At 46.4% G+C, this 25,717-nt stretch overlaps 1 protein-coding gene across 10 annotated transcripts in view; it reads left to right on the top strand.

Annotated features, from left to right (window-relative positions):
- PRP4K (pre-mRNA processing factor kinase PRP4K) overlaps positions 1-25,717 on the top strand; it is a 1,306,928-nt gene that overhangs the window by 1,030,910 nt on the left and 250,301 nt on the right. For all 10 annotated transcript variants that reach the window (XR_011274234.1, XR_011274233.1, XR_011274232.1 and 7 more), the window contains one exon: positions 3,956-4,107. Coding sequence is in view for 4 of the 10 variants with exons in the window: in XM_069613497.1 (XP_069469598.1) it covers positions 3,956-4,107 (152 nt within the window). In the remaining 6 variants the exon portion in view is untranslated. The remainder of the gene's footprint in view (positions 1-3,955; positions 4,108-25,717) is intronic.

Here is a 25,717-nt window from a genome sequence, read left to right as displayed (position 1 = left end):
ACTCAATACCTATGGTATGAAAAACCAAGGTACAACCTTATTTAGAGGAGCACGAAGCAAGCCAATGTGAGTCAAACCTAGTGTTATACATTCAGGATAGTAATCTACTATTCTTGGGGAATAAGACCAGGTCAGATATACTTTTATTATTCAATCAGTATTTCAAGGGTAGTAGATGGGCTCAGGCATGCAGTAACACTCGTTTATGAAATCACATAATAAACCAACCCTGTTACAAGTCTCCTTGCAACATTACTTTTTAGAACTCAGTTCAGCGCTAGTAAATTAACTCATATACTTTCTGAGAGGCCTGAAGCTGCTCAATGATAAATATGAACACTTAATAACTATTTTAGAATGCACCAAGCAAATCGGGGAAAGCAAAACACCATTACACTTTAAGAAAGACACAATGTATTTCAAGGCAAATAATTGACCCTATGGCCATTTTAGAAATGCTTAAAGCCGTTTCAGGTAAGCACAACCCAGGGTTAGAAGTTAGGAGCAGCAGATATTCAAGGTGAGTAGGGCCTGTATACATTTAAGAGGGGCTACAAGCAACTCAGACAAGTATTAGCTAAAAGACTATTTTAGATCAGTATAAAGCAGAACAGGGAATACAACACCCAACGATACACTTTAAGAATGACACAAGGTTATTCAAGACAGGTAAACCCTATTGGTAAGCTTTTACCCTCACTTAGCCAAGCAATGATAAACAGTTACAACACTTGTTACTTTTCAGAAGGGGGGAAATACCAAGTAAGTAAAGCAACATATATATACTTTTTAGAGGGCACAATGCAACTTGAAGGTAAGTATTACTTGAGGACACATTGCAACCTCTTTCACAGAGATAGTTACCACCCTAATTATTTCAGCAAGTAAGTACTTTTACACTGGTTATACTTTTCAAGACAGGAGCCTTTTCTTATCCAGTCTTTACCTAGTTTATTGCATGTGTTCTCTCAGATGCAGAAGAGGGACCATAGTGGTCTAGGTGCCAGCTGTAGGCAGGTTGAGAAAGGTTTCATTTACAGGAAAGTCTGTTCCATAGGAGATCTTCTGAAACAAGTAAGTATTCACTTTCAGAGTTCGTTGAAGTGTTAAGGGACTTCTGAGAATGCTCCCTATATGTGTTCCATCATTAGGCCTGGGCAAGTGATCTGGGCAAGCTCTCAACTACAAGACTCACCCACTCAGCATCATAGGATGCACACCAGACTTAAGGTAAGTATTACCCAAGCCCACACAGTACCTTAGGAGAAAAGAAGAGCTTGTGGGTGGATGCTTTCAGGATGCAGCAGCACAGGACCCCGTCTCTGGATTCTTGGTCTGGAGACAAAAGAACTGGACAGTGGATAGGAACCTGCAGTAGCAGTCATCAGAGGAGGCTTCCAGAGGTTTATTTGCGTATTCTCGCGGCTCTGTGGATTTGGTGCCTTTTTACAGCAGCCAGATGGAAGAACAAATATCGGCAGTCGGATTCTTTTCACTCTCTCGGTCCTGCACTCTGGTGAGGGGACTTTAGAGATTTGAATCATGTTTCCGGAGGTCCAGCAGGAGTCCACCAAAGTTTCAGCTGGATTTGGACTTCGGAAGACCATGTACCGCACTCAGACTCGAGGTCCCAGGGTATTCGTGTTTTGCCGCCCAGCAAGGTTCACAGCATGTCGTGGGAGGGCTCAAAATGCAGGTCTTCCTGAGACCAGTGGATCTCACCAGCCTCTGGGTAGAAGTTGTTACATTTGCGACCCCCAGGTCGAATGGAAGGAAGGGTTACATCAGGCTCTGGTTACACAGCAGGCTCTACGGTCGCTGGAAACCATTACAGACGTCTTTTCTTCATCTTCCTCTTCAGCTCCAGTGCTCGACTTGTCAGCAGCTTCCAGGTTCAGAGTATTTTTCAGGAACTACAGCACACCTACTGCAATCTCTCCCTGCAGTTTAAAGAAACGGGCGGTCTGGCTGTCCAATCAGGTAGCCCGCCCCCACTGGGAGTTGGTTCCTTTCGGGCAAGGAGGTGAAAGACAAAGGGATACAGAGTTTTTAACTCCACCCTCGCTTCCTTCCTTCTCAGACACTCTGGAGCCTGGGCAGGGAATACAAAGGATTCCACTGAGGTCGTTCCCGCCTAGAATGGCAGGGAAAGACCTCAGAAACAAGCATGCTTACAAATGTCGAAAAAGAAGGAACCCACCATTCTATCAGAATGGTGGCCCTTCTGTGCATTACCGAGGCTGAATTAACAGCCTGCGGGTAATACATCTAACAAGCCACTAAGATAAAACCCCTGCCACCAGCCATTCAAGTAAACTTGCAATTGTAACAAACATTGTACAGGTAATTAAACAAGGGGCTACATTGTATTCCCCTAGCACTCCACATAAGGTGTGGTGTGCAGGTTCACTATATTAAATGTAAAGGGGGGTGAAAATCCTTCTTTATCTCTTGGGAACAGTAGTTCACCCAAGTACATTAAAGAGGAATGAACAGGGAAGCCCAAAGGGGCAAGCCAGCCTAAGCCCACAAATTATAGGAAACTATAACTCCAACCATACACTATGGACAGACACAAAAAAGCACCCGTGAAAAGAGTAAAAGACTAGGTGAGAGGGGAAAAAAAACTCCCACTCACCTAGAGACAAGGTAAAATAAATACTAAGTCCAAGCAAAAAGTTCTGGGGTTGACACAGGTCAGGAAGATGTATCGCTAGTACCCATTCCAAGGGCTGGAACAGGGGTTAACGGCCTGGCAGCCCAAGTTATGGGCCCGAGCGAAGCGAGTGCAGATAACGAGGTCTCTGGGCTGTTTACCTGGAACAGGGGCTTAAGGCTATTAGCACCCCGGGTTGCCAAAGCGGTAACCGGGGGTGCTATAAAAAAAGTGTTCCTTCATTCATCGGAACGCTGCACGCGCCCCGTTCAATGAAGGAAAATCCTTTGCAAAGATGGCCACCAGGGGAAAGGCAAGGCTTGTTATGGGGCCCCTCTTCCTTTTCCATGGCGGCCAGCTGGAGCCAGGAAAAAAGAGTGGCGGTGAGTGCTGCCGCAGTCGAAATAAGTTGAGTGGCAGGTGGGAAGAGTTTAAAAAAAAAAAAAGAGGGAGGTGGTTGAGGGTAAAATAGCGGCAGGGGAGCCGGTCGTCAGGCTGGCTGGAACACGCGGGCTTGCATCAGTGGTTCAAGTCTGTGTTCCTAGCCACCTGATTGGCTGGCTTCCCCCGCCCGGTTGCTAATATGAACGTTTTACCCAACAGGAAACCATATATTTAATCTTATTACAGCACTGTTTAATAAACATTTTCTGAACCTCTGACTTGGCCCTAGAACTTTCAGTAAGGCTATTATACCATGCAGAAGAATTTGTGAAGTTAGATTCTTTTGAAATTAGTGTTTATATTATTTTATAGCATTTTCTTCTTTTTTTGGTGCAAACGTAGCCATGTTTTATTTTAAAGATCATACAATCCATTTACATCAACCGAGATAAAGCTTTGAATTTGTATTGGAACCCTGTGGTTAAGCACCTTCATTGGTAAACATGAGCGGATGTGATATTTATATGTTGACTATGTCCACTGGAAGGGATGCCAGTCACTTAAATGGTTAAGCTGTCAGCCTGTACTTTAAAATTGTTTTTCTGTTCTAACCATAGCTTCAAAGTTACCCCACAAAGGGGTAGTAGGACGTGGACTTAAAAAGCTTTTGAATGAGCCTGCATTGTCATTTGTTAGCCCTTTGACCCATTTGATGCGTTTTAAACTAGGTTTGGATTAGATCTGCAAATCTTTCCACATGGTCTCTGGTCTCAAGAGTCTCTCTGCCTGCCCAATGTTTAAGTGGCTCGTAGTGCATCCATTCATGTTATTAAACACAGATTAATAAGATTTGTCATGTCTTGGTACCTAAATGGTTTGCCTGTACCAACTTCAATGTGAACATTATTTTTTCAGTTATAGGAAAAATGTATGACTATGGGATAGACATGTGGTCTGTTGGATGCACACTTTACGAACTCTATACAGGAAAAATATTATTTGCCGGGAAAACCAATAATCATATGTTAAAACTTGCCATGGATCTCAAAGGAAAGATGCCAAATAAGGTAAAGCACTCCTAACTTCCAAAGTTATCATTGTTTGTTTTGATATTGCTACATAAATGTTCTAAATGTTGCAGGTGCTTTTGAATACATTGCATTATTGTTGATAATTTCAATTGATCTAGATTTGTTAAAGTGAAGTATTTGGTGTGCATCAGACACACACCTTTGCGTGTTAGTGTGTGTCTAACTTACAATAGCTTCAGCCCTCCTAGGAGTGAAGCCAAACTGCTCATTCATTTTTATTATGATTGCAGTATTTATTGGGCTTTGAGAAACAACTGAGCGCTTTACAGAGGTATACAACAGTACAGATGCATAAACGCAGCGCTTTTCTGAGGTAACAGAACAGATATACAGTGGGGGTAGGCTACAGAGGAGGGTACAGCTGTACAGTGTAGTGGAGAGGGGCGGTGGCGTGGGGGGCCACTTGATGGCATAGGTGTTGAGGAGGGGGGGGCGAGTCTGATGCTGACTGAGAGGAGGTTCCATAGTCTTTGGGCGTGTTGGGGAGAATTCTCAGAAATGTACTAATTCCTCTCTACCTTAGAGACCCCCAGCTCTTTTTGCTGGACTTTAGGACTTTTAATCTCTAACCTGGAGAGAGTGAGACCCTGTTCCCACTCTCATGTACTTTTCTGTGATTTGGACTTTGTGTTTCTTTTGACTTTGGAGTCTGGCAAACTCCATAGGCATCATCTTTGCATTGTGACACACAGCACCTTAATACCTTCTCTTGGTGAAACTACTGTTTCCAAGAACAGTGAAGTGAAATTTGCTTTACTTAGATTTTGTAACTTTCTAGACCCAGCACACAGTATCTTACCATAGGGTGCTGGAGGGGTTACTCTTTATCTAGTTTTTCATGTAAAATTTTTACGTTACCCTTTCTACAATTACCCTGCAGTAAGACACCCATGGGTGCCAATAATGTCAAAATGGCCCTGGTTGTCTCTTTTCGACATTTCTTGTTGGAAAGGTCCTTCTTGAGAGAAACTCTGCGCGCCAAACCAGGTTTGGTCCCTTTGTTCGTTTTGCCTTTGGCGAGATTCACAAGTGTAGCCCGCCTCTGGCTCCATTATGTCTGGCAGGGGCGGGAAGTGAGGGAGTGGCCGAAACACCTTGTGCTTAATCCCCTTGGTTACAGGAATGCACCCAAAGGTGATTGGCCGGTTGGCTATCGTTGGAGGACAGCCACCCTGCTGTGTGATTGACAGGTAGGCTGAAATGAATGGGAGAAACCTGCATAAAAGGTGAGGCTTTTTGGCTTGGAAGGCAGAGTCGACCACTGGATGAAGGAATCGGAAGAAGAACTTGAAAGAGACGCCTGCTGCAACTCCTGGACCGTTGGTTTGTCCGGTGAAGCCCTGCTGCTGTGCGGAAGCTCAGAATTCGCCTCGCCTAGAGACGCCCTGCAAGGACAATTTCTCCCTTTTGAGTTGGTGGGACCAATCAACTCCAAAGTGAACTTGTTCGGACATCCTTTCTGAGCTGGCTGTACTTCTGCTGCTGGAAACAAAGTGCCAGTGAGAGCAACACCAGATAATGTGTGTTGCTTTTAAATTGGACCAAAGCGCTAGGAAGATCCTATGGACTTAACTGATGCAGGACTGACCAAGGCTCAGCCACCTCAACAGAGTGCTGGACCCCAGAAGCAAGGAAAGTCTGAAGTGGTATCCGAGAACCGCAGTTTTGCTATTTGCCGTCAGACGCGAGGAGCGGAGACACCGAAGAACTGCTGAATTGAAGTTTGCCCATTGCTGCCTCTGACCTTCCCATTGCATAGCAGGAGTACCCAGACGTCCTCCCTCTTGTCCCCACCAGTGAGGCTCAGGAACAACAGGATCTGCAGAGCTGTACAGGAACAGAAGCAAGCTGGAACCATTTCTTCTAACTAGTAGTACTGTAAAGTCTAAGAGAACTTACCTCTTGTTGTGTAGCCTTACTTGCTCGCAGTTGAGACCTGTCATGGTTATCTTGCAGAGTTGCTAAAGTGTTGCCCTTCACAAGCCTCCCAGCTTGTGGCCCTTCAAGTGTTCTATTTTTCTACAAACATTTCTAAAAACATTGTGCAAGACTTTTTACTACCTGCAAAGAAGATCCCCAGCTCAGCTCCCCTTGACATTGTGCAATTAACATTGGCTGTCCTGGCTCCCTGAGAGTCTCTTCTCACCTTGACTCTGTGCTTTATCTTTTCCCCATGAAAGGGTTAAACCTATTTGCCATTGGAAGGTTTTCAAAAGCACTTACATGTTTGTAAATTATTTGTTAACCTTTGTTTTATTCCTCTATTCTATCTTTTACACCAAACTAAGTATTGCTCTAAATGTATTAGTGATGATTCAATGTCCCCAGTGTCCTATCTATTTAAGTCACCTGAGGGTGTAGGAAGTGTTTGTGTGCCATCCCCAATGGGTATAATCGAATTTAGAGAAACTAACAATGTGTTTTGAAGTGTATTTTAATTGTTAGATATATTGCTCTCTTCTGAGGAAGGCTTATACCACTGACAGTGAAATAAATTAATAATTGTTTTATCAGGAAAACTTGAGTGCAAGTGTTTATTTGGATAACTGTACTGTGAAGCTCTGTGTCACAACATTACGGCTCACATTGACCCCTCTTGAGATAAGTCTGGCTGCTCAACCACACTACCAACCTGTGTAGTTCAGACTTATACTAAAGGTTGGGTCCCTATTGCCAGGAGGTCAAGGTTATTGTAGTGCACCCAAAGGGTACTGCATACAATCTTGCCTAACATTCCATGTGGCAGTACTTGGCAGGAGAGTGAACCAAGTCTGCCAAATTACAAGGCCAGAGAAATCCGGGTCTGGGACCTGCACACAAACAAGGAGAAAGGTACAAGTCATCTTCCTTGTGGGTGTATTTGGCAAGCAAGGAGTCCAAGTGGGCTGTACTGGGGAAACCTGGGTCAAGGATCATACTTGTACATGAACTGTTGAGAAAGAAGGAAAACAGGGAAACAAAGATACCAGGGGAGGGAGTCATTCTCCTAGTAGTGTTGCATCCACAGGTAAAAGCCAGGAAGTATGGGTACGGGAGTCATTCACCCAGGTTGCAGAAAAGCCACAGTCAAGGGAAGGGAGTCATTCTCTTGATCATTAAAGACTCAGTAAGGAACCATGAGTTCAGGGGATGGGAGTTATTCCCCTGACAAAACAAGTACTGTGTTGAGAACAAGTGATCCAGCGGAAAGAGTCATTCCCTTGGGAGTGAAGAAACTGTGAACCTTCTGATACTGTGTGTTATAGGATTGGCAGTCCTTTATTTGTGAAGTATTGGGACTAGGAGAACTGTGCCACGCAGTCCAGGAGAAGGAAGTCATTCTTCTGGACCAAGAACATTGACGCACCCTTCTAGTTTAGTCATAGTGTAAGGGGCAATTAGAGATTTTGACACAGGAAGGTGGACTCTTTAGTTTACAAGGACATTCTGACAGACCCCTTCAGTATTTTAGTTGAGGCAGGGAAACCCCTCATAGAAATAGGGAATGTTAGGTTTTCCCTTTATTTTTGTGTTGAATAAAAGTCCAACAATCACTATGCCACCCTTTCTCAGGGTTGTGATATATTTGTGAGCTGCCTGGATTTCAAAATATCTCCATTGAGGAATCTTTACCATCCCTTTTGAAGCTGACATTTGATTGAGCCTAAGATTACTTCTTTCGAAGTGAAGGTATAGGAAGGAATAGCCAATGATTTGAGATCCTTTTCCTGGTTCAGAGGGAAAATCTGCAGCCTAATTCCTACATTTCTCATGAGCGTTATGGTATTACTTGGCTATTAGCCGGGTGAAGGAGTACAATCATATCATTGTAGAAGTCGATTTGGAACGGTAGCGTGGTGTGCACATAATGTAAACAGTGTGAACAGCATTGGGAAAGCAGAGTTGGATGCATGCAAAGCACAACTGCACAACATGTACTGATGTCATGCTAACTTGTGTTTGTGATTATAAAAGGGGCAACCTTGAGTGGGCTAAAGTGCTGAAATACAAGTTTCCTGGTTTCCTCAAATTATGAAAGATGGCACAATGTCAGAAGGAATGGCAGCTTCCCAAAAATTAGTAGGAGGGGGAGGGGGGGCCGCTGTTGAGCAGCCTACAAAATGGCTGCCTAGCCGTGGAGCTCCGTGCCCAACAATATCTTATCAGACACCATCGGCGGCGTAACACCGAATCCTGCGCTGGAAGTTTCAGCTGTGTGTAGCGTTGCTCATGCGCTACACCCACGTCTAATCCCGGAAGAAACCGGACCCCGAAGACCCTGTTTACGGCACCTTTCTTCAGGGCCGGAGAGGCTGTGCGGGGCTTTCCTCGAGTGGCGCTGTGCCCGAGTTCCCGGGGCCGGCTATGTGATGGCCTGGCATTGTGAAGCTTCGCCTGCTTGCGGCGCTCCTTGCAGTGTACCTGCCCTCTCCTCCCCGCTCCTCGGACAGCTGCTGGCCGCCGGGCCGCGTCCCCCTGTGCGACTGAGGACTGCTGGCACAATCTACCTAGAGGCACTGCGGGGAGACCTTCGTCGGTGTGGCCCCCGCACCCCCCTGGCGGCGCCTCTGATCTGCGGGCGACTGGTGGGTAGTGCCCTGGATCGCGCCTTGCCTGTGGGGTGCACCAACCGCTGCGGAGCCCTCCCCTCACTCTATCCGGATCACTGGTGCTTGAGGTAAGGAGCCGGGGGACTGCCCAACTACACCCGCAAACGCTGCATTGCTAGGGTTCACAGCCCCCAGCTCCCACGCTCGCCAGCCTGAGCAACATTGAGCCCTTCCTCCCCAGTTTGTCCCAGGATCCTGCCGCTGGAGCCCCGAGCCACAGTATATCACACGCAGCAGCCTCCTCTGCCTGCTCACCATACATTAAGGATCGCATGGCTGAGGGCGCCCGGGGGACAATACGGCTGGATAACTCGCCCTCCACCCCGTGACCCCCCACCCGGCGCAGTGCCGCTTTGCGGTTACACAGCGGCCTCCTTCTATACAGAATCAGTTTCAGTCGGTGGGGCTTCACCCTAATCATAGGGAATCACCATACCTGCCTGCAATCCTGCTGTGCCTAACCTAGCGGGCCCTCGTCAGCTTGAACCCTGCGCCTGGGGCCCAATCTCCCTCCCTCCTGGGATTATCCTGTTGGCCTGTTTGGCCTTCCTTGTTCTGTGTTCGAACCTGCTACTCCCTGCTGGCCCCGGATGCCTGATACAGTACCCTGCTCCTAACCCTGAAGCACCCGCCTGGACCCCTCGTTTAGTCACGAATAGGAGGACCCAGCTTGGAGTGCGCTATTGCGCAGGGCCGTCCAGACTGCGGCCACTTCCCGCGCCATCTGACTCTGCTGCCCCCGGGGCCTGCCTGACCTTCCCCGTAACCACGCAGGGGCAACCCATTACGCCTGTACTCAATATCACCTACCCTGGGATGCCCAGCAAGCCCCATGGGACACCCAAGGCTGGGACTATGGACAAATTCACCAAGCCAACACCCAGGGCGGAACAGAATACCACCTCCTCTAATGCCGCCGACACGGAAACCCCACTAGACCCCCCCTCAACTTGACCTGACCCCAATGATGGAGTCAATGGCCAAAAACCTTGCCTCCTTCCACAAGAAGTTAGACAATATAAATGCTAATGTGGTCTCGCTCAGGTCGAAATTAGACCAACATGGCACCAGGATCACCGAGACCGAAACCAGAATTGGGGCAAATGAAGACCGTTTACTCACCCTCCAAAATACAGTGTCAGTGTTGGTGCGCGACATGAAGAGTGTCAAGGCCAAATGCGACGATCTTGAATCGAGGTCCCGGAGGAAAAATATTCGCATTGTGGGGGTTCCGGAGTCCGCACTGAAGGGCCGTATGGAACTGGCGGTCAAATCCCTCCTCAAGGACCTACTGGGCGACCCTCCACTCTCACCTTTCTTCACTATCGAGCGAGCGCACCGCTCTCTTGCTCCCCGCCCGAAGCAGGGTGATTTCCCCAGGCCGATAATAGCTAACGTCCTCAGTAATCGAGATAGAGATCACATATTGAGACTTGCACGGGAGAAAGGCCAACTCAGAATGGACTTGCAAGTCATCAGAATCTTTCCGGACTTTTCTGTGGGGGTCCAGGCGGAGCGCAGACAATTTAATGGGGTGAAGAAAATGCTCCTTGAAAGGAACATCGAATACGCAATGCGATTCCCGGCACGCTTGAAATTCTCCTTCCATAATAAACTATACTTTTCCGCGGTTCCAGATTAAGCAGTCCAATTCATTGAATCACAAATCCCACTGGATGCGCCTGTCAATGATGTGATGGACAGTGACTGAGGTCATTATGCTCCCAACACGCTTGCGATGACCGCACCTCTCTTGAAGACACTATCCTTCAATAATTTTCCACTGTAACACAGTACTTTGAAATATTGTCGCTGCCTATTAGGCGCCTACGCGCCACACTTCTTGCTTGATTTGGTACACGGCAGTGGCGGCCCCCACTGCAATTGCAATCTCAATTTTGTGGTTTTGTTCTAGGTTCGGCCCCAGTTGGGCCAACGGAGCGGAGCGGCTAGATTGGTCATGGCGCCCTGGCACTTACGGCACGCACGCAGTTGAGCGTCCGGTAATTTGGGGACGGCACGCAGTTGAGCGCTCTGGGGGTGGGTATCATCACACTGCTAGTTCACTGCGGGCGGTGGGGGTGGTAAAGTTTGGAAATGTTATATTAAAACTGGCAGGAGGGAGGGGACCGGTTTGCTTGCAGGACGGGTTTACGCCGCCACAGCACATATGATAGTAATCAGAAATAGATCCTTGATTGCAGTCAGAGAGGAGTCCTTTGTTTGGGATGTTCCATAAATTGTCACCATGGCTATTAAAATGTTGACATGGAATGTTCGGGGTTTAACTAACTTCACAAAGTCCCGTAGGATTACTGCATATGCACAGAGACATGGGATTAAGGTACTCCTATTGCAGGAAACTCATGCACTGAAACTCCTATAATCTAACCTGGCGCAGACCTGGGGCCCCAACAGATTCTATACTCAATACTCGACTCAGTCCAGGGAGTCTTGACTCTTATCCACAAATCGGTTAAATTCACGCTCCACAAAGCCCACATTGACACAGACGGCATGTATGTGATCCTTCACTGCACTCTGGATAATGAGGAATGCTTGATAGCCAACTCATATGGTCCCAACACTGATTCCCCCGAATTCATAGATGCAGTAACCGATATCCTAGCGAGATATGTAGACGTTCCTATTATAGGGAGGGGAGATATTGATCTTCTACTCAACAATGTCCTGGATAGAACAACCACCTCACGCAGGGTCACATCCCGAGCCCCAGACAACTTGGTACACACATGTATACCCTAAACCTACACAATGTATGGAGAACGCTCCATCCCCAGGAAAGGGACTACACCTTCCACTCAACGGTGCACAATAGCTCTTCAAGAATTGATATGTTTCTACTGTCGGGATGCCGGGTGGGTAAGGTGACGAGTGTTGAGATTCTAGCACGTACGCTCTCAGATGACTCTCCTGTATTGCTACAGATCCAGCTGGGTAGGACCCTCTCTGCTCGACCCCCTTGGCGCTTTAAATCTAACACGCTATCTGACATTGTCTTTAAAGCTGAGATCCTGTCTGATATAAACACTTTTTTGTTTGAAAATAACAATACACAAGACACCACTGAGGGGACCCGCTGGGAAGCATTTAAGGTATATATCAGGGGGATGTGTATCTCAAAGGAAGCCGGGGTCCTCAAGTCCATAAGGAAAGCCCTAAATAATTCTGAAGCGAAGCTTAAAGCACTGGAACAGGAACAGGCTTCTGCACCAGCCCCGGCGACCCTTCCAAAAATCAGAGCGGAACTGGAGGTATTTGAATCTCACGCCCTGAGCGAGGTGCGGTACTATGCTCGCCCTATGGCTGCCGAAGATATGGTGAGGGAGACAGACCCGGGAAGATGCTGGCTAAACTAGTACGGGCGGAGGGGGGCAGAACTCGGATAGATAGCATCCTCGATGAACAGGGCTCACGACACTGGTCCGACCAAACCATCATTGATACCTTTGCTAGCTTTTATGCCACTCTATACGGCCCTCAGCTGGAGCACACTGACCAAGACCTGGATGACCTGTTAGAAAGCATCCCAATAAGCCTCATCTCCCAAAGTACTAAGGAACAACTAGATGCCCCATTCATCCTAGATGAGATAGTCCAGGTAATCTCCGACCTCCCCAAGAACAAGGCCCCCGGTCCAGACGGACTCGCATCTGAGTTTTACCAGAAGCATGTTGCCATTCTGGCTCCCGTACTCTACGGGGTCTGGGCTGAATCGCTACGGTTAACCACTCTCCCTCCCTCCTTGAGAGAAGCCCTGATCACCGTCCTCCCCAAACCAGACAAGCCCCCGGACGAATGCGGTCCCTATAGGCCCTTATCGCTTATTAATACTGACACGAAGATATTTGCTTAAATAATAGCGAATAGGTTCCTTCCACTCATGCCCCACCTAGTCCATGCAGACCAAAACGGATTTGTTCCCGGCCGCTCTATGGCACTTAAAATCCGCCGTACATTCAATGTGATGGCCAGAATTGGCGCGGACGCAGTAGTAAGTCACACTAGACGCCCAGAAGGCGTTTGACATGGTCTCCTGGCAGTACCTGTGGGCCGTGCTGGTGAAAATGAATGTTGGACCTAATATGATCGCCTACATAAAACTCCTGTATACAGGACCTATGGCCAGGGTGCTGGTCAACTCCAAGGTTTCCTCTCCCTTCGCGTTACATAGGGGAACCCGCCAGGTATGTCCCTTCTCCCCTATCCTTTTTGCTCTCGCCATTGAGCCCATGGCGGACCATGTTAGGAATAAGCACACCCGTAAAGGTATTTGTCTACAGGATGCACCGGAAATCATCTCACTATATGCTGATGATGTGCTTCTATATGTTAGAAACCCCTCCACATATCTAGACCCAATCATCCGAGACATAACAAAAATTGGCACGTACTCTGGCTTCACCATCAACTATTGTAAATCAGAAATATTCCCTCTCACCGGGGCGACCCAACAGCCATCATGTGAATTTCCCCTACGCTGGTCCCCAGGTGGTATCAGATACCTCGGCGTGCAAGAATCACTAACCAGAGCCTCTTTACTGGCGGAGAACTATGAGACTACGGCACAGTTTATTGAGTCCAGAATGCTCAAATGGCGCAATCTTCCGCTGTCCCTTGCAGGCAGGTTATCCCTAATAAAAATGATTGTGGTTCCCAAACTCCTCTACATTTTTGCTAATGTCCCAGTGTAGCCCGGGAAGCACTATTTCAAGAGGCTCCACTCGGCGTGTGCCCAATTTCTCTGGCATTCTGGGCCGTCTGCAAGAAGTGGCAACATATGACCTTACCCAACGAAAAAGGTGGTTTTGCAGCCCCTGACCTTACACTGTACTGTATTGCGGCACAGGCCCGTCATGCCACACACAGGTACGCACACCTGAATCCAGCCCCCACATGTCAAATTGGAGAAACTGGCCGGCGATGGGAATAATATCATGACCTTAGTATTACACCGTACGTACCAGAGGGATGCCCAGGCGGATCCCGTGGCCACCATGATTAGAGCGTGGAATAGCATTCTGGACTCAAAACAAGAGCATCGCCTGTACTACAAATGGCTTCCCATATGGCAATTCCCATGGCTCTCCCCCACACACGACCAGCACTTCGTCCGACATTGGGGAAACCTTGGCTACCTTGCACTCACTGATCTATAGCCCGAAGGTAAATTTATTACTCCTCTAACATGGCGGCCTGAAAACTCCAACTCACCGCTGGAGCTATTAGAATACTTCAGGCTAAGGGCGGCAGTCCGTGAAATGTAGCCCTCCTACCCAGATGAGCCCCCGGACTCTCCTGAGCTCCAGTACATTTCAAATTCTGCAGGAGGTAGGGGAATTATATCCTCCCTGTACAAAATGCAGCTGGGGAAACTAGAGGACGTATCCCCAAGCCACGGGAAGCTTGGGCCAGGGAGCTAGGGAGGGAAATTATTGATGAGATGTGGAACAAAATGTGTGCACATATGCGTAAGGTCTCTCTGAGCACTAGATTCCGCTGCATACAATACAAACTCCTTAACAGACTGTATTACACACCGCTCAGAATTGCAAGATTTTCTCACACCCCGACCCACACATGCCCAAAATGTACATCTGAAGAAGCAGATCATATACATATGTTTTGGTCCTGTGCTGCGCTGGGTACGTTTTGGCTGGAAGTGACGAAGGCGCTCTCGGAGATAGTTGGGTCCCCGGTGGACCTTGACCCATTGGCCTTGTTGTTTGGGGTTAGGGCTGGGGACGGTGCAAAAAAAATGTCAAATTCTTCAATGTGAGCACTATCGTTGCCAAAAGATGTATATTACTATGCTGGAAGCGGCGATCCCCCCCAACTCTGAAGATGTGGTTGAAAGCCCTTACTTGGGTACAAACATGTGAAGAAGAGTATATTGGCTCATTACCCATTCCATCTCGCCCCAAGAATGTGTGGACTAAATTCTGTAGCTATCTGAACAGCAGAGACGAGGTGGAGTGGCACTCCACCCCACTGCCTGACTCTTCATAAGAACTGAACACTTCACGATCTCCCCATGCCATGGTGCTCCCCCCCCCATTCTGTGCTGCTTGTAATTGATCTTGATGTAATGCCTAAATGCAAATTGTGATAACTGTCTCTCAAAAGTTTTAAAAAAAAGAATTATATATATATTTAGTAGGAGAGCCTGCTCTGGCTTAGTCAGTCTCTGATGTAGTGAGTAAAATGACAGTTGAGGTGGAATGCTTTCACACAGACTATTGGGGACATTTGCTAAAGCCACCATTCTTACTATGCCTTTGACACACAATAGTTCACTGTTCACACCTGACCAATTACACGCTGAATGGCATGGAACTGTGACTATGATCCTTTCCTCCTTGTCATACAGTAGGAGCTATCCACAATCTAGGTGCAAAAGCAATTTTAATGTTTTCAGTGTTTCCATAAATGATGCAAAGTATGAGGAGATCACAGCCATGCGACATTCACACAATACTGTTGTGATCATTTTGCCTTTCAAGTATACTTTTGCATTTCTATGTAATCTATCAGATTTTCTGGTTGGCCTTGCTAGCATATTCATGGCTGTAATACTTCTTTTTGCTCTAGAAGAATGATCCCCCTTAGCCCATGTGTTAATTAATTAACTTCATTTGTGCAACAATACTTTTGCAAGACATTTGCACATGGTCTACTGTGGCAAGAGCCACAATATTGAAGGTGCTTTAAAAACACTTCCTTTTGATATACGGTCCCTGTTCATCCTACTGCTGTTCTAGAGGACTATGCTCTACCATCAATTTTGTAGCATCTCCGTTCCCCTATGCTGTTAAATGAACATCTGATGCCGTTTGTACAGGACGGTGTTATTACAGTTTTTCAAAAGTCCAACTAAGGGCTTGGTGAAATCATTCAACTGAGACAGTACAAGACTCCACTCTTAGTATAAGTTTGTACCAGCTGAGTATCTAGTAGCATAGACGGAGCATCCAGGCTTCTCTTAGGAGGGAGAGAGGGCTGTAGAATCAGTACAAAGAAATTGTAATTCAAATATGGTCCAAAGAATTGTTAAGCAAGATTATATGTAGTAACCCTGTGGCAAACTACACCTGTCTTGTCCTCTTGGCAATAGGAAAACCACCTGCTGGTATAGGTCTGTACTACACAAGTTGGTAGAGTAACTTTGCAGCCAGGCTTATCGTAACAGGGGTAAATGTGAGCCGTAGCGATGTAACATAGAGATTCACAATTACAAGTATTCAAATAACACTTATACTCAAGGTTTTCAAGTAAAATAATTATTTAACGGTTGGTTTTAAATAAGCCTTTAGAAAGGGCAATATGCAATAATAAAAATACACTCCATAACACTTCCTCAGATTTAAGTTAAGCAAGTAGATATCCTTTTGGGATGTCACACACACACACTTCCTACACCCTGAGGTGACTTCAATAGCTAGGACTCTGTGGACATCAATATCACTTTTAACACTTAATGCAAGACTAAGATTGTGGAAAAGGTAATGGTTAGCGTAGGAAAAAGGTTAACAGGTTCTCAGAATAGATGGGAGAAATGTGGGCTCTAGAATAGAACACTCATGTGCTGAGCTCGGTTTTTGTTGTTCTCGTATTGTTTTGTGCAAGGTCACGGGTGTGAAAAGGTGAACCCAGTACCTTTGGTAATGAAAATAGTAGGGTTTCCTTGTTACCTTGCAGCTAGTGATTTTCATAGGATCTTGTGACTACAAGATTTATATGCTGGATGCAGTGTGGTTAGGCGTGTTGTATTAAACATAAAGTAGACACATAGTGTAAGAAGTGGTCAGCCGACCGGTGTTTCGAACATGAAGAGCTCTTCAGTCATTCTCAGCAATCCTGGCAAACACTACGGCATTAGCCATGAAATACTAGGAGTGCAACCCTCGAGTTATCTGCCACACAGTGATTCACAATGCAACCTCCTTTCCATAATCCAAGACCTTATTACCCTACCTGCCTTGAGAAAGAACCTTTGGGTTCGAAACGCGTGTCGGCTGACCATTTCTTAGACTGTGTCTACGTAATGTTTAATAATAAAACGCGCCTTAACACACCGCATCCAGCGTATAAATCTTGTAGTCACAGGATCCTATGAAAATCACTTGCTGCAAGGTAACCAGGAAACCCTACTAGGTTCTCAGAATATGTGACTACTTTGCAATGTTTGTAATGAAGTGTAGGTTGACCCTTTACCAGCAATACAAGTTAAACTTATGTACCACCTATGAGGGACAGGTGAAACCAAAGTCAATGGGTCAGAAGAGTCTGCAAGGAGCAAGGACAGCCAAAGTCAATTGGGACAATGTCTAGATAGCCGAGGCACTTCTTCAGATAGCACCGCAGTCTTGAACAATGTTATTTAGAGAGTTTGTAGTAAAAGAATCACTGTTGGGCCACAAGCTTTAAGGCTTGTCGAGGCAAAGCTACAAGCAACTCTGCAGAAAAAGCAGCTATTGCAAGTCTCCAGTGAGACAAACAAGCTACAGACCAAAAAGGTAAGTACCCCTATAGTCAAGACAGTATCTTAGGTTGGAAGAAGAGGATCCAGTTGGCTTCTGTTCAGGTTGCAGTCCTGCAGTTCCTGGGTTCCTGGGCCTCAGTCGTGGAGACAAGAGGGAGGATGTTTGGAGGACTCCTGCACTGCAGTTTGAAGGTCGATGGCAGCAATGGATTCTTTCCAAATCGGCGTCACTTTGCGGTTTCAGCTACAGGTCAATAGCACCACCACGGTTCTTGGACAATTTATCGGCTCTCCTTGCTTGTCGGGTCCAGCACTCTGTTGAGCTGGCTCGGGCTTGGGGTGTCCTGCTTAGAGAGGGTCCTTAGGATCTACCTGGAGCTCGGGTCCAGCTGAAAGATGATGCACTTGTTTCTGGTGTTCTTGACCCCTGGCCCTCGTTTCCAGCAGCAGCAAGGAAGTACAGCCAGCAAGGAGAGGGTTACCAGCAAAGTTCGTCTTGGGGTCAGTTGGTCGCACCAACCGAAGAGAAGAAGTTGTCTGTTCCGGGCTTCTCTAGTTGATACAAAATTCGGAGCTTCAGCACTGCAGACAGGCTCCACCGGGCAAACCAAGGGTCCAGGAGGGTGCAGCAAGGTTCTCCTCCTCTTTCTTTGTTCGGATGTTTCATCCAGTGGTCGACTCTGCCTTCTGTTCAAGAGACCTTGCCTTTTATGCATGTTTCTCCCATTCATGCACAGACTAGCTGTCGCTTACACAACAGGACAGCCAGCCAGCACTGGGTGCATTCAGGTAACCAAGGAGACTAAGAACAGGGAGTTTCAGGCACCTCCCTCGCTTCCTGCCCTACCAGACACACTGGATCCAGAGGCGGGCTTCAGCACTGAAGCCCACCAAAGACAAAGGGTTTAAACGTGGTTTGGTCGCGCAGAGTTAAATCCAAGAAAGATCTCACAAGCAAGAAATGGCAAAAAAAGACGACCAGGGCCATTTTGACAAAATGGGCACCGAGGGGTGCAAAACTAAAACTTGAGGATTGAGCCTGCAGTAAAACGCACACAATGGTAGGAAAATTAAACCACTGCCACCAGCTATTACATTTAGTGAGGGTAACAAAAAAATGTACATGGGTAAGTAGGAAAAGGGGCTACTAAGTAACCCCCCAGTACTTCAACATAAGATGGGCTGTACTAGACCTACATAGGAAAAACAGGTAAGTAAAGTCAATTTCACTTTACTACTCTGGTAAACAGTAGTTTACCCAAGAGAAGGTATTTAAACCTTATGAGAAATCCAAAGGACTTCCCTGAAGGTGCTGTGTGTCACAATACAAAAGCTAGATGCCTATGGAGTTTCTCAGACTCCAAAACCAAAAGAAACACATCAGTCCAAATCAGATCAAAAATGCATGAGATGGTGAGAAAAAACTCACTCACTCCAGGATCAAAATTAAGTCCTAAAGTCCAGCAAAGTTAAGCCCTGCAGAAGTGAAGGGCTGCTGAATTTGCTGTTCGTGCTGTTGCTGCGTTTCGTTTGGGACACACGCTGGAGTCTGCTTGTGTGCTGTCGTTACACCAGTATACCCGCCCCTTTCAGGAAGGGCTACTTAAAGCCCTGCACGTCGCCCTTGCAGCATTAAGCCCTGCAGAAGTGAAGGGCTGCTGAATTTGCTGTTTGGACTGGAGGTGGTGGAGGCAGGAACTTTACCCTCTTGTCCATCCATCCATTGCTTCATTTTCCGTTCGAGGAAGTGTAAAGACTGCCGGACCGTCAGAATACGTGAACAGACCTGCCATCAGTAATCTGTAGCACCGTTGGCACCAAGGTGGGGGTAAGTGCTAATACGAACACAAACTGTTATTCCATCAGCCGGGAGACTGCAGAGGTGCTCTCTTTAATCCCGGCAATTGCTTACCCCTTTCACTCTCTACGGCAAGCAGGGAATTGATTTTTTACTTATTTGGGACATCTAGTGTACCATCTAACCTCCTTATAGGAGAACATTTTAAACTTGAACTTTTTTGCTGGTCACTGGGGGGGGGGGAGAGAGACGGACTAAGGCTGCTCCTCAAGCCAGGGGGCGTTCCCAGGACAGCAAATTTATACGTATACTCTTATATTGTGTTTTTTTTAATTATATGTTGCTAGTACAAATTTTTACCTACAAAGGAACTTTATCCCACAAGCACTTAATGAAAGTATCACCCTAGGGGCTGCGAGGTGTGCTCTCCCCTGGTGATTACTAATTTATGCATTGGCTACCTGATAGTGTAAATTCATCTTGTATCTTCCCATAACCCCTGTGTTCCGACTTTACTTTGTATTTGTATGTTTTCCAAATGAGTATTTTATAAGACATTTTAATTCTAGCTCTTTATTTCCTGTTGTGCTAATTAAGAGTATTTTATTCCATTTTATTCCACACATATTTGATGAAAGTATCACCCTATTGGCTGCGGCGAGGTGTGCTCTGCCCTGGTGGTTACTAATTTATGCATTGGCCATTTGATGGTGCAAATTCATTTAGCATTTTCTATAACCCCTGCGTTCTGATTTTACTCTATAGTTGTATGTGCTCTAAATGAGGACTCTATAGGACTTTTTATTTCTAGCTCTTTATTTCCTGTTGAGCTTGTTAGAGTATTTTTCTCTTCTTTGCCCTCTACTCTCCTATTTATTCGTACTCTCAAGCGCTTTCTCATTTAATCAAGCGGGCATTGAGAAGTGGCTTTGCATCTGTACATATACAAGAGATTAAGATGACAGAAGCACAACAGGTGCTTACATTGGAATGTGAGGGGGGGATTTAAAGCCCCTATCCTATGGACGAGGATCTTGCCGGTGGTATACCGAAAGATTCAATCCATGAAAGGGCAGAGAACTCTATATCTATAGAGCCAACAAACGGGAGTGAGTTGCCTCCAGTTAGCAATATACTGGTCCCTATGGAGCAACAAAAAGATCTAGCAAATGGTGTTCTATGCCAATAGAGGCAGGTTTAGTTAATGTGGACATGTCTGCCAGTAGTTATGAGCTCACTGATGCAGAATGTCTACAGGAAAGTATGCTTGGCACCAAAAGGGTTGTCCGCTTTTATGCATCTACCTCTCTTCCGGAGGCAGACTTAAGGAAATAAATGAAAGCAAAATGTTGTCCTCTTTTTGACTTTTAGTGGTCGTACGATAGAAAGTGTTAAGGGGAAGCATTTACCCGAAAAGAATCCTACTACTCATATTTCACAGGCGGTGTTTATTTCTGGGAACCCAAAACAGGATATGGCGCTGTGCACCAATTTGTTGAATCCAACTAAACACATTAGTTGGTGGGATCGATCTAAAGGGTTCTCGACTTCAAGCCACCGTAACCTCGATATGGGAGAAGGCGAGAAAAACATGGATGATTCTTTTATGCAAATGGCGGATGCTACAGGGGACCTTCTTAAGGAAATCATTGACCTAGAGATGCCGATAGGGTTTCCACTTTATAATCATAAGGGTTTGAGGAGTCTGTCCGAGGGGGCTCCAGCTCGAGTAGTATCTAAAAGTATAGGAAATAACACTATTGGGGACCATTTAGGGGGCAAGGACAATGACCTCATAATACCGACTCAAGAGACAGCATATCCTCTTATTATTGTGAAAGATGGTAATACCCAAACCGAAGAAGGAGAGGGTTTGAATGATCGGTCGGGAACAGTGGATAGATCCTCCAAATCCGACCAGGTGATATCAGAGACCTGACCCGTATGCATGGGTAGACCAGGAAATTGTTCACCCAGTAATGGGGGAGGAGACTATTTATTTCATGCATTAGTTTGAACTTGGCTCTTAAAACCTTGGGTGAGACTCGGGGAAACTTCGGGTGGATCCCTGGCGGGACAATAATCTGCCTTTAATTAACTAATAACAGGATTGTCTTTTTTAGAAGGTTTTGTGGAAGGTAAGATTAAGAATGAGCACAACACCAATAAGACTAATCGATTTGATAAACTTAGGCAGGAACAAAATATTAGGATGGCCACCATGGATGCTAAAATCGCCACATTGTTGGAATTCATGCCATCAGGGGAACGACCAGCCCCGTCCTATAGAGGGGTTAGAGACGAAGAATCCCCATGTCTGGGAGGGAAGAGTGTGCAGAATAACGAGCAACGTGATAGACAGAGGGTTCTCGATAGTCCTTCCACACTATTGGATGCTATGGCAACAGTAGTGGGGGGCAGAGGGGTTGATCAGGAGTCCATTATTGAACCCTCTAATGAGTGGGAGCTCTTGAGTATCAGCAATGAAGACTCTATTGTTGTTCACCAGACTCCTCCGAAAAAGGGGCGAAAGTGTAAACAAAAAACTAATCATACAAAGAAAATACCGGCTCAACCAGGAGAGGAAACTTTGGTTTCCCCTAGACCCCAAATACAGGGAGATGCACCTCTCAATACATCTAATTACGATATTAATGAGGTACCCCAGTCGCCTATTCGTAGATGGAAAAAAACAAAAAAGGGGGCTAGGATGTTGAAAAAAACAAAAATATGCCGAATACTAAAATTAGGGGGAGGAATTCCAACCTTAAAGCTATTAGAAATATACCTGCTCAAGGAGAACAACCTAGTGGCCGTGGTAGTGGCAATGTTCCCAGTTTTGTTGAGGGGTTAGATCGAGGGGAAGGTATTAAGGAACACCAACTGACAGGTGGAGAAGAAAATACAATTCTTGATACCAGAAATGGAAATCAATTTAGGGCAGGACAAGATCGCCCTCAAACCAAGCAAACTAAGATGACAGCCTTTGGGAAAATAGTTAGCATTAAACATGCTAGAATTTCCACAGGCTCCCAACAAATGACCCTACTACCGGTGACGAGCTTACAACCATCGGCTCCTGGTATTCCCCCGGATGTCTTTGATTAGTGGGATACAGCCTATGGCTAATAACCAGAGTAGACTTATCTCTTATACAACCCGGAGCCCTATAAATACACTGGCCGTGAATACTCAGGAGAAACAGGAGAATCTGATAGAAAAATGATTTATATTGAACGGCAAGGAGCAGCCAGTTGTCAAACAGCCTGCTGCGACGAATAACACAGGGAAGATTATAGGCTGGATTAATAACAACAAGGCTGATCCAGTGCCCAATTTCAATAGAACTAATTTACTAAACCTGTTTAAAAAAATACCACTACTCCAATCTATAACAGATGATATAGATGCTATAGCTCTCCCAGGACATAATAATCACTGAATGGGAAGTAGTTTCCATTCAGAGATGGTGGCCGACATGGTCCGTGCTCAAGAAAAAAATCTTTAGTCCTTGGGATTTGGCCTGCTAACCTTAGCCAATGCTAAAGAGGCTGATAGCTTCCTGGCATATAAGGAACTAGCATCATTCAAACAGAACAAACTATACATTTGTCTCTAATACACTTATAAATTCTGAACCGGTATTGACATTGATCTCTAGCCTACTTAACAACAGTCAGGATTGTTCCTGGCTAAAGACAGCCCTTAAAACCCTTGAGACCCTTAGACAGGGATCAGGCTGTCCCTGACAGCATTAATATTGAGATCATTTCATGGAATTCTTGTGGGGGTATACATTTGAATACATTCTTGAGTAAGTATGCCATCTACAATCGCCCCCGCATTTATCTATTTCAAGAAACCATGATACTAAATGAATTCCATATGGAAGGGTTTTATACTTTTTTCTTATCCGGCTTCTAGGGGTGTAGCAGGGACGCCTAGTGGTGGGCTGACCGTTGCCGTTGATTGCAATTTGGGGTATTCGCAGGATACGGATTGGATCCAATCCTTCTGCTGAACCTGTACTGGATTCCTCTGAAAGTACCTTTTGAAAAAAACGGAAGAGACTCTTGCAGAGATTCTGGGAGACTGGTATGAGAAGGGTTTTGGTGATTGTATTATGATGGGAGGAGACTTTAATTCTCTTTGTGCAGAAGGTTCTAAGTGGAATGATAGAGGGGCTATCCCTAAGGCGCTCCACTCTAATCTTAGTAGAGGAATACGATGGGATAAACCTTTGGCTACCTGGAATTTGGGAATGCTGGATCACTCTATTGATTGGAATTTACCCAATCATACTTGGAAGAGGGCCCCTAATAGTTCTAGGATTGACTTCTTTTACCTCTCTAATGGATGGAAGCATGCCTGTGGTAACCTGACACACACAGATATAGATTTAGGGGATCTTTACTCGACTATGGCTCTTCCGGGATTTCAAGTAAGACCAGGGTATATGGGTCTCACAGTTGCAAAACAAGTAAGAGCGGTCACTTGAAATAAGAATACGGTTAGGAAATTTAACTCCCTTATTCTTGAGCATCTGGCCAAAGCTTTACACCCGAACCCATGGGTTGAGGTCCTCTCCTCTGGGGGGAATTACTATAATAATATTATGATGTCTTGTGCATATAAAATCAGCAAGGTGGGTGGGCGTCCCTTTCATAAACCTGAAAACATCAGCTGGGACTCTAGAATGTATAAATCCAAACTTAATAAACACAGGGATTTGATGACTCTTAAACTCTCCCTCACGTTTAATGAATTTCAGGGGCAGAAAAAGATTATTCTCCAGCATTGGATCTTTCATGCTTGGATTCACATGCTTGGATTCACATGCTTGGATTCACATGCTTGGATTCACATGCTTAGATTCACATGCTTGGATTCACATGCTTAGAATATTCCCCGTTGTCAGGCTGGGAACACAGCCTGACGACTGGGAATATTCTAAGCATGTGAATCCATGAAAGATACCAACGCTGGAGAAATAGAGTTACAGGTAAGAAACTACTCTCTTGGGCAATAGTTAGCTGGACAAGAAGTGGGTTTCTTGAGAAGAGGATGCACAAGGGAGTGCTTCGGGGGGGAGGGGAGGGGAAGGATCCTGAGGCAAAGGAGTGGTTGCAAAAATCAGCAAGGGCCAGAGCAAGGGTGTCAATGTGTTCCTTGATGGTTTTGGAGGAACATGATGAACCTGTTTTGACGAGGCTTTCATAGATCGGACTTGTCTAGCGTCTTCGTCAGGGGAGAAAAGAGGAAAGGACGAGAAGGATGGTGGGGATGTGGCTAAAGCATGGTCAGCAAGCACAGATGGAGAGGGGAGAGGAAGGGTTGGGGTGGAGAGGGTGGACAGGATGTCCTGGGTTTTTTAAATTAAGTGGGAGGCAAGGGCATCGCAAAGAGCCTGGGAGGCAACAGGAGGGGTAGAGACTGCAGCAGGGTTGGCCAGCTCCTTGCAGATTTTAAAGAGTTCAGCCGAGTTGTTAGATGCTGCAGAGACACAAGCTTGAATGTGGACTCTCATCTTGGTGAGGACAGAGAGTCGGTATTGCCTTTGTAGCAGGCCAGTTTGTCAGAGGATCAACAGGATGCCCTCCATTTCCTGTCAGCCGCCCTACACTTACGGTTAAGTGCAGCTAGGTCAGAGTCATACCAGGAATTGCACTTGGCTTTGGACTTCAAACAGATCCTCATGACAGGGGCAAGAGCATCAAGAAATCGAAGAGTAGAGCAGAGACAGGGCTGTGTCAAGATGTGAGACAGCCAAAGGTGGAGGGGGGGAGAGAAAGTGGCGGCAAAAGCCTCAGCTGACACACGCTTCATGGGCCGGATGTGTGAGAAAGTAGGTGGCAGTGTTGGGGTAGGCTTGGCTTGGGGGGAAGAGAGGGAGAGATGAGGAGAGGAGGGAGTGATCGCTCCAGGAGAGAGGCTTGGTCAGAGGGATGGAGAGGGGGAGGTCAGAGGAGATCAAGACATCGGGTGTGCGCCCTGCAGAGTGAGTCTGGCCAGAGGGGAGGATGGACAGGGAGAGTGAGTCGCAGAGGTCACGGAAGAGTACAGAGGAGGAACAACGAGAGTCTAAATGTATATTGAGGTTACTGAGGAGGAGGAGTTGAGTGGTAGAGGCCAGGAGGGAGGAGGAGAGGTCCGCCCACTCAGAGAAATAAGGTGTTTTGACCAGGAGGCCGGTAGATGGTAGCCACAGTAAGAGAATGGGTAGGTGAGAGAGAAAGCCTACAGACAAGGCATTCAAAAGAGGAGTAGGTCTGAGTGGGAATGATAGAAGCAGGAATCCACTCAAGAAAGATCAGGGCTAGCACCCCACCCCCGTCCCCTCCGGACCGGGAGGATCTGGGTGCAGAGAGGATCTTGTAGCCATCAGGGAGGAGCGTGTCAAAGCTCGTAACAGAGCTGGCCATGTACCATGCTTCAGTAAGACCAAGGACATCAAGGTCTAGTTCTTCAAGGGAGGTGGTAGATATCAGAGGAGTGTTTGACAGCAGAGCGAGTGTTGAGAGTGGCAATATGAAGAAGGTTGCCAGCCGTAAAGAACTTCCGGGGTGGGGTACAGATCAGAGGTACGCCCTGCGGAGGAGAAAGAGCCCTAGCAGGGGCGGAGGAGGAGGAGGAGGAGGAGGAGAGAAAGGGCAAGGTAGCCAAGGGGGGGAGAGGAGAGGAGAGGATAGCAGGAGA

The sequence above is a fragment of the Ambystoma mexicanum genome, chromosome 5p (assembly GCF_040938575.1).
Source record: "Ambystoma mexicanum isolate Mex_15411 chromosome 5p, UKY_AmexF1_1, whole genome shotgun sequence".
Classification (NCBI taxonomy): Eukaryota; Metazoa; Chordata; class Amphibia; order Caudata; family Ambystomatidae; genus Ambystoma; species Ambystoma mexicanum.
Note: the sequence above shows the minus strand (reverse complement) of the source record. Positions and strands in the feature narration are given on the sequence as shown.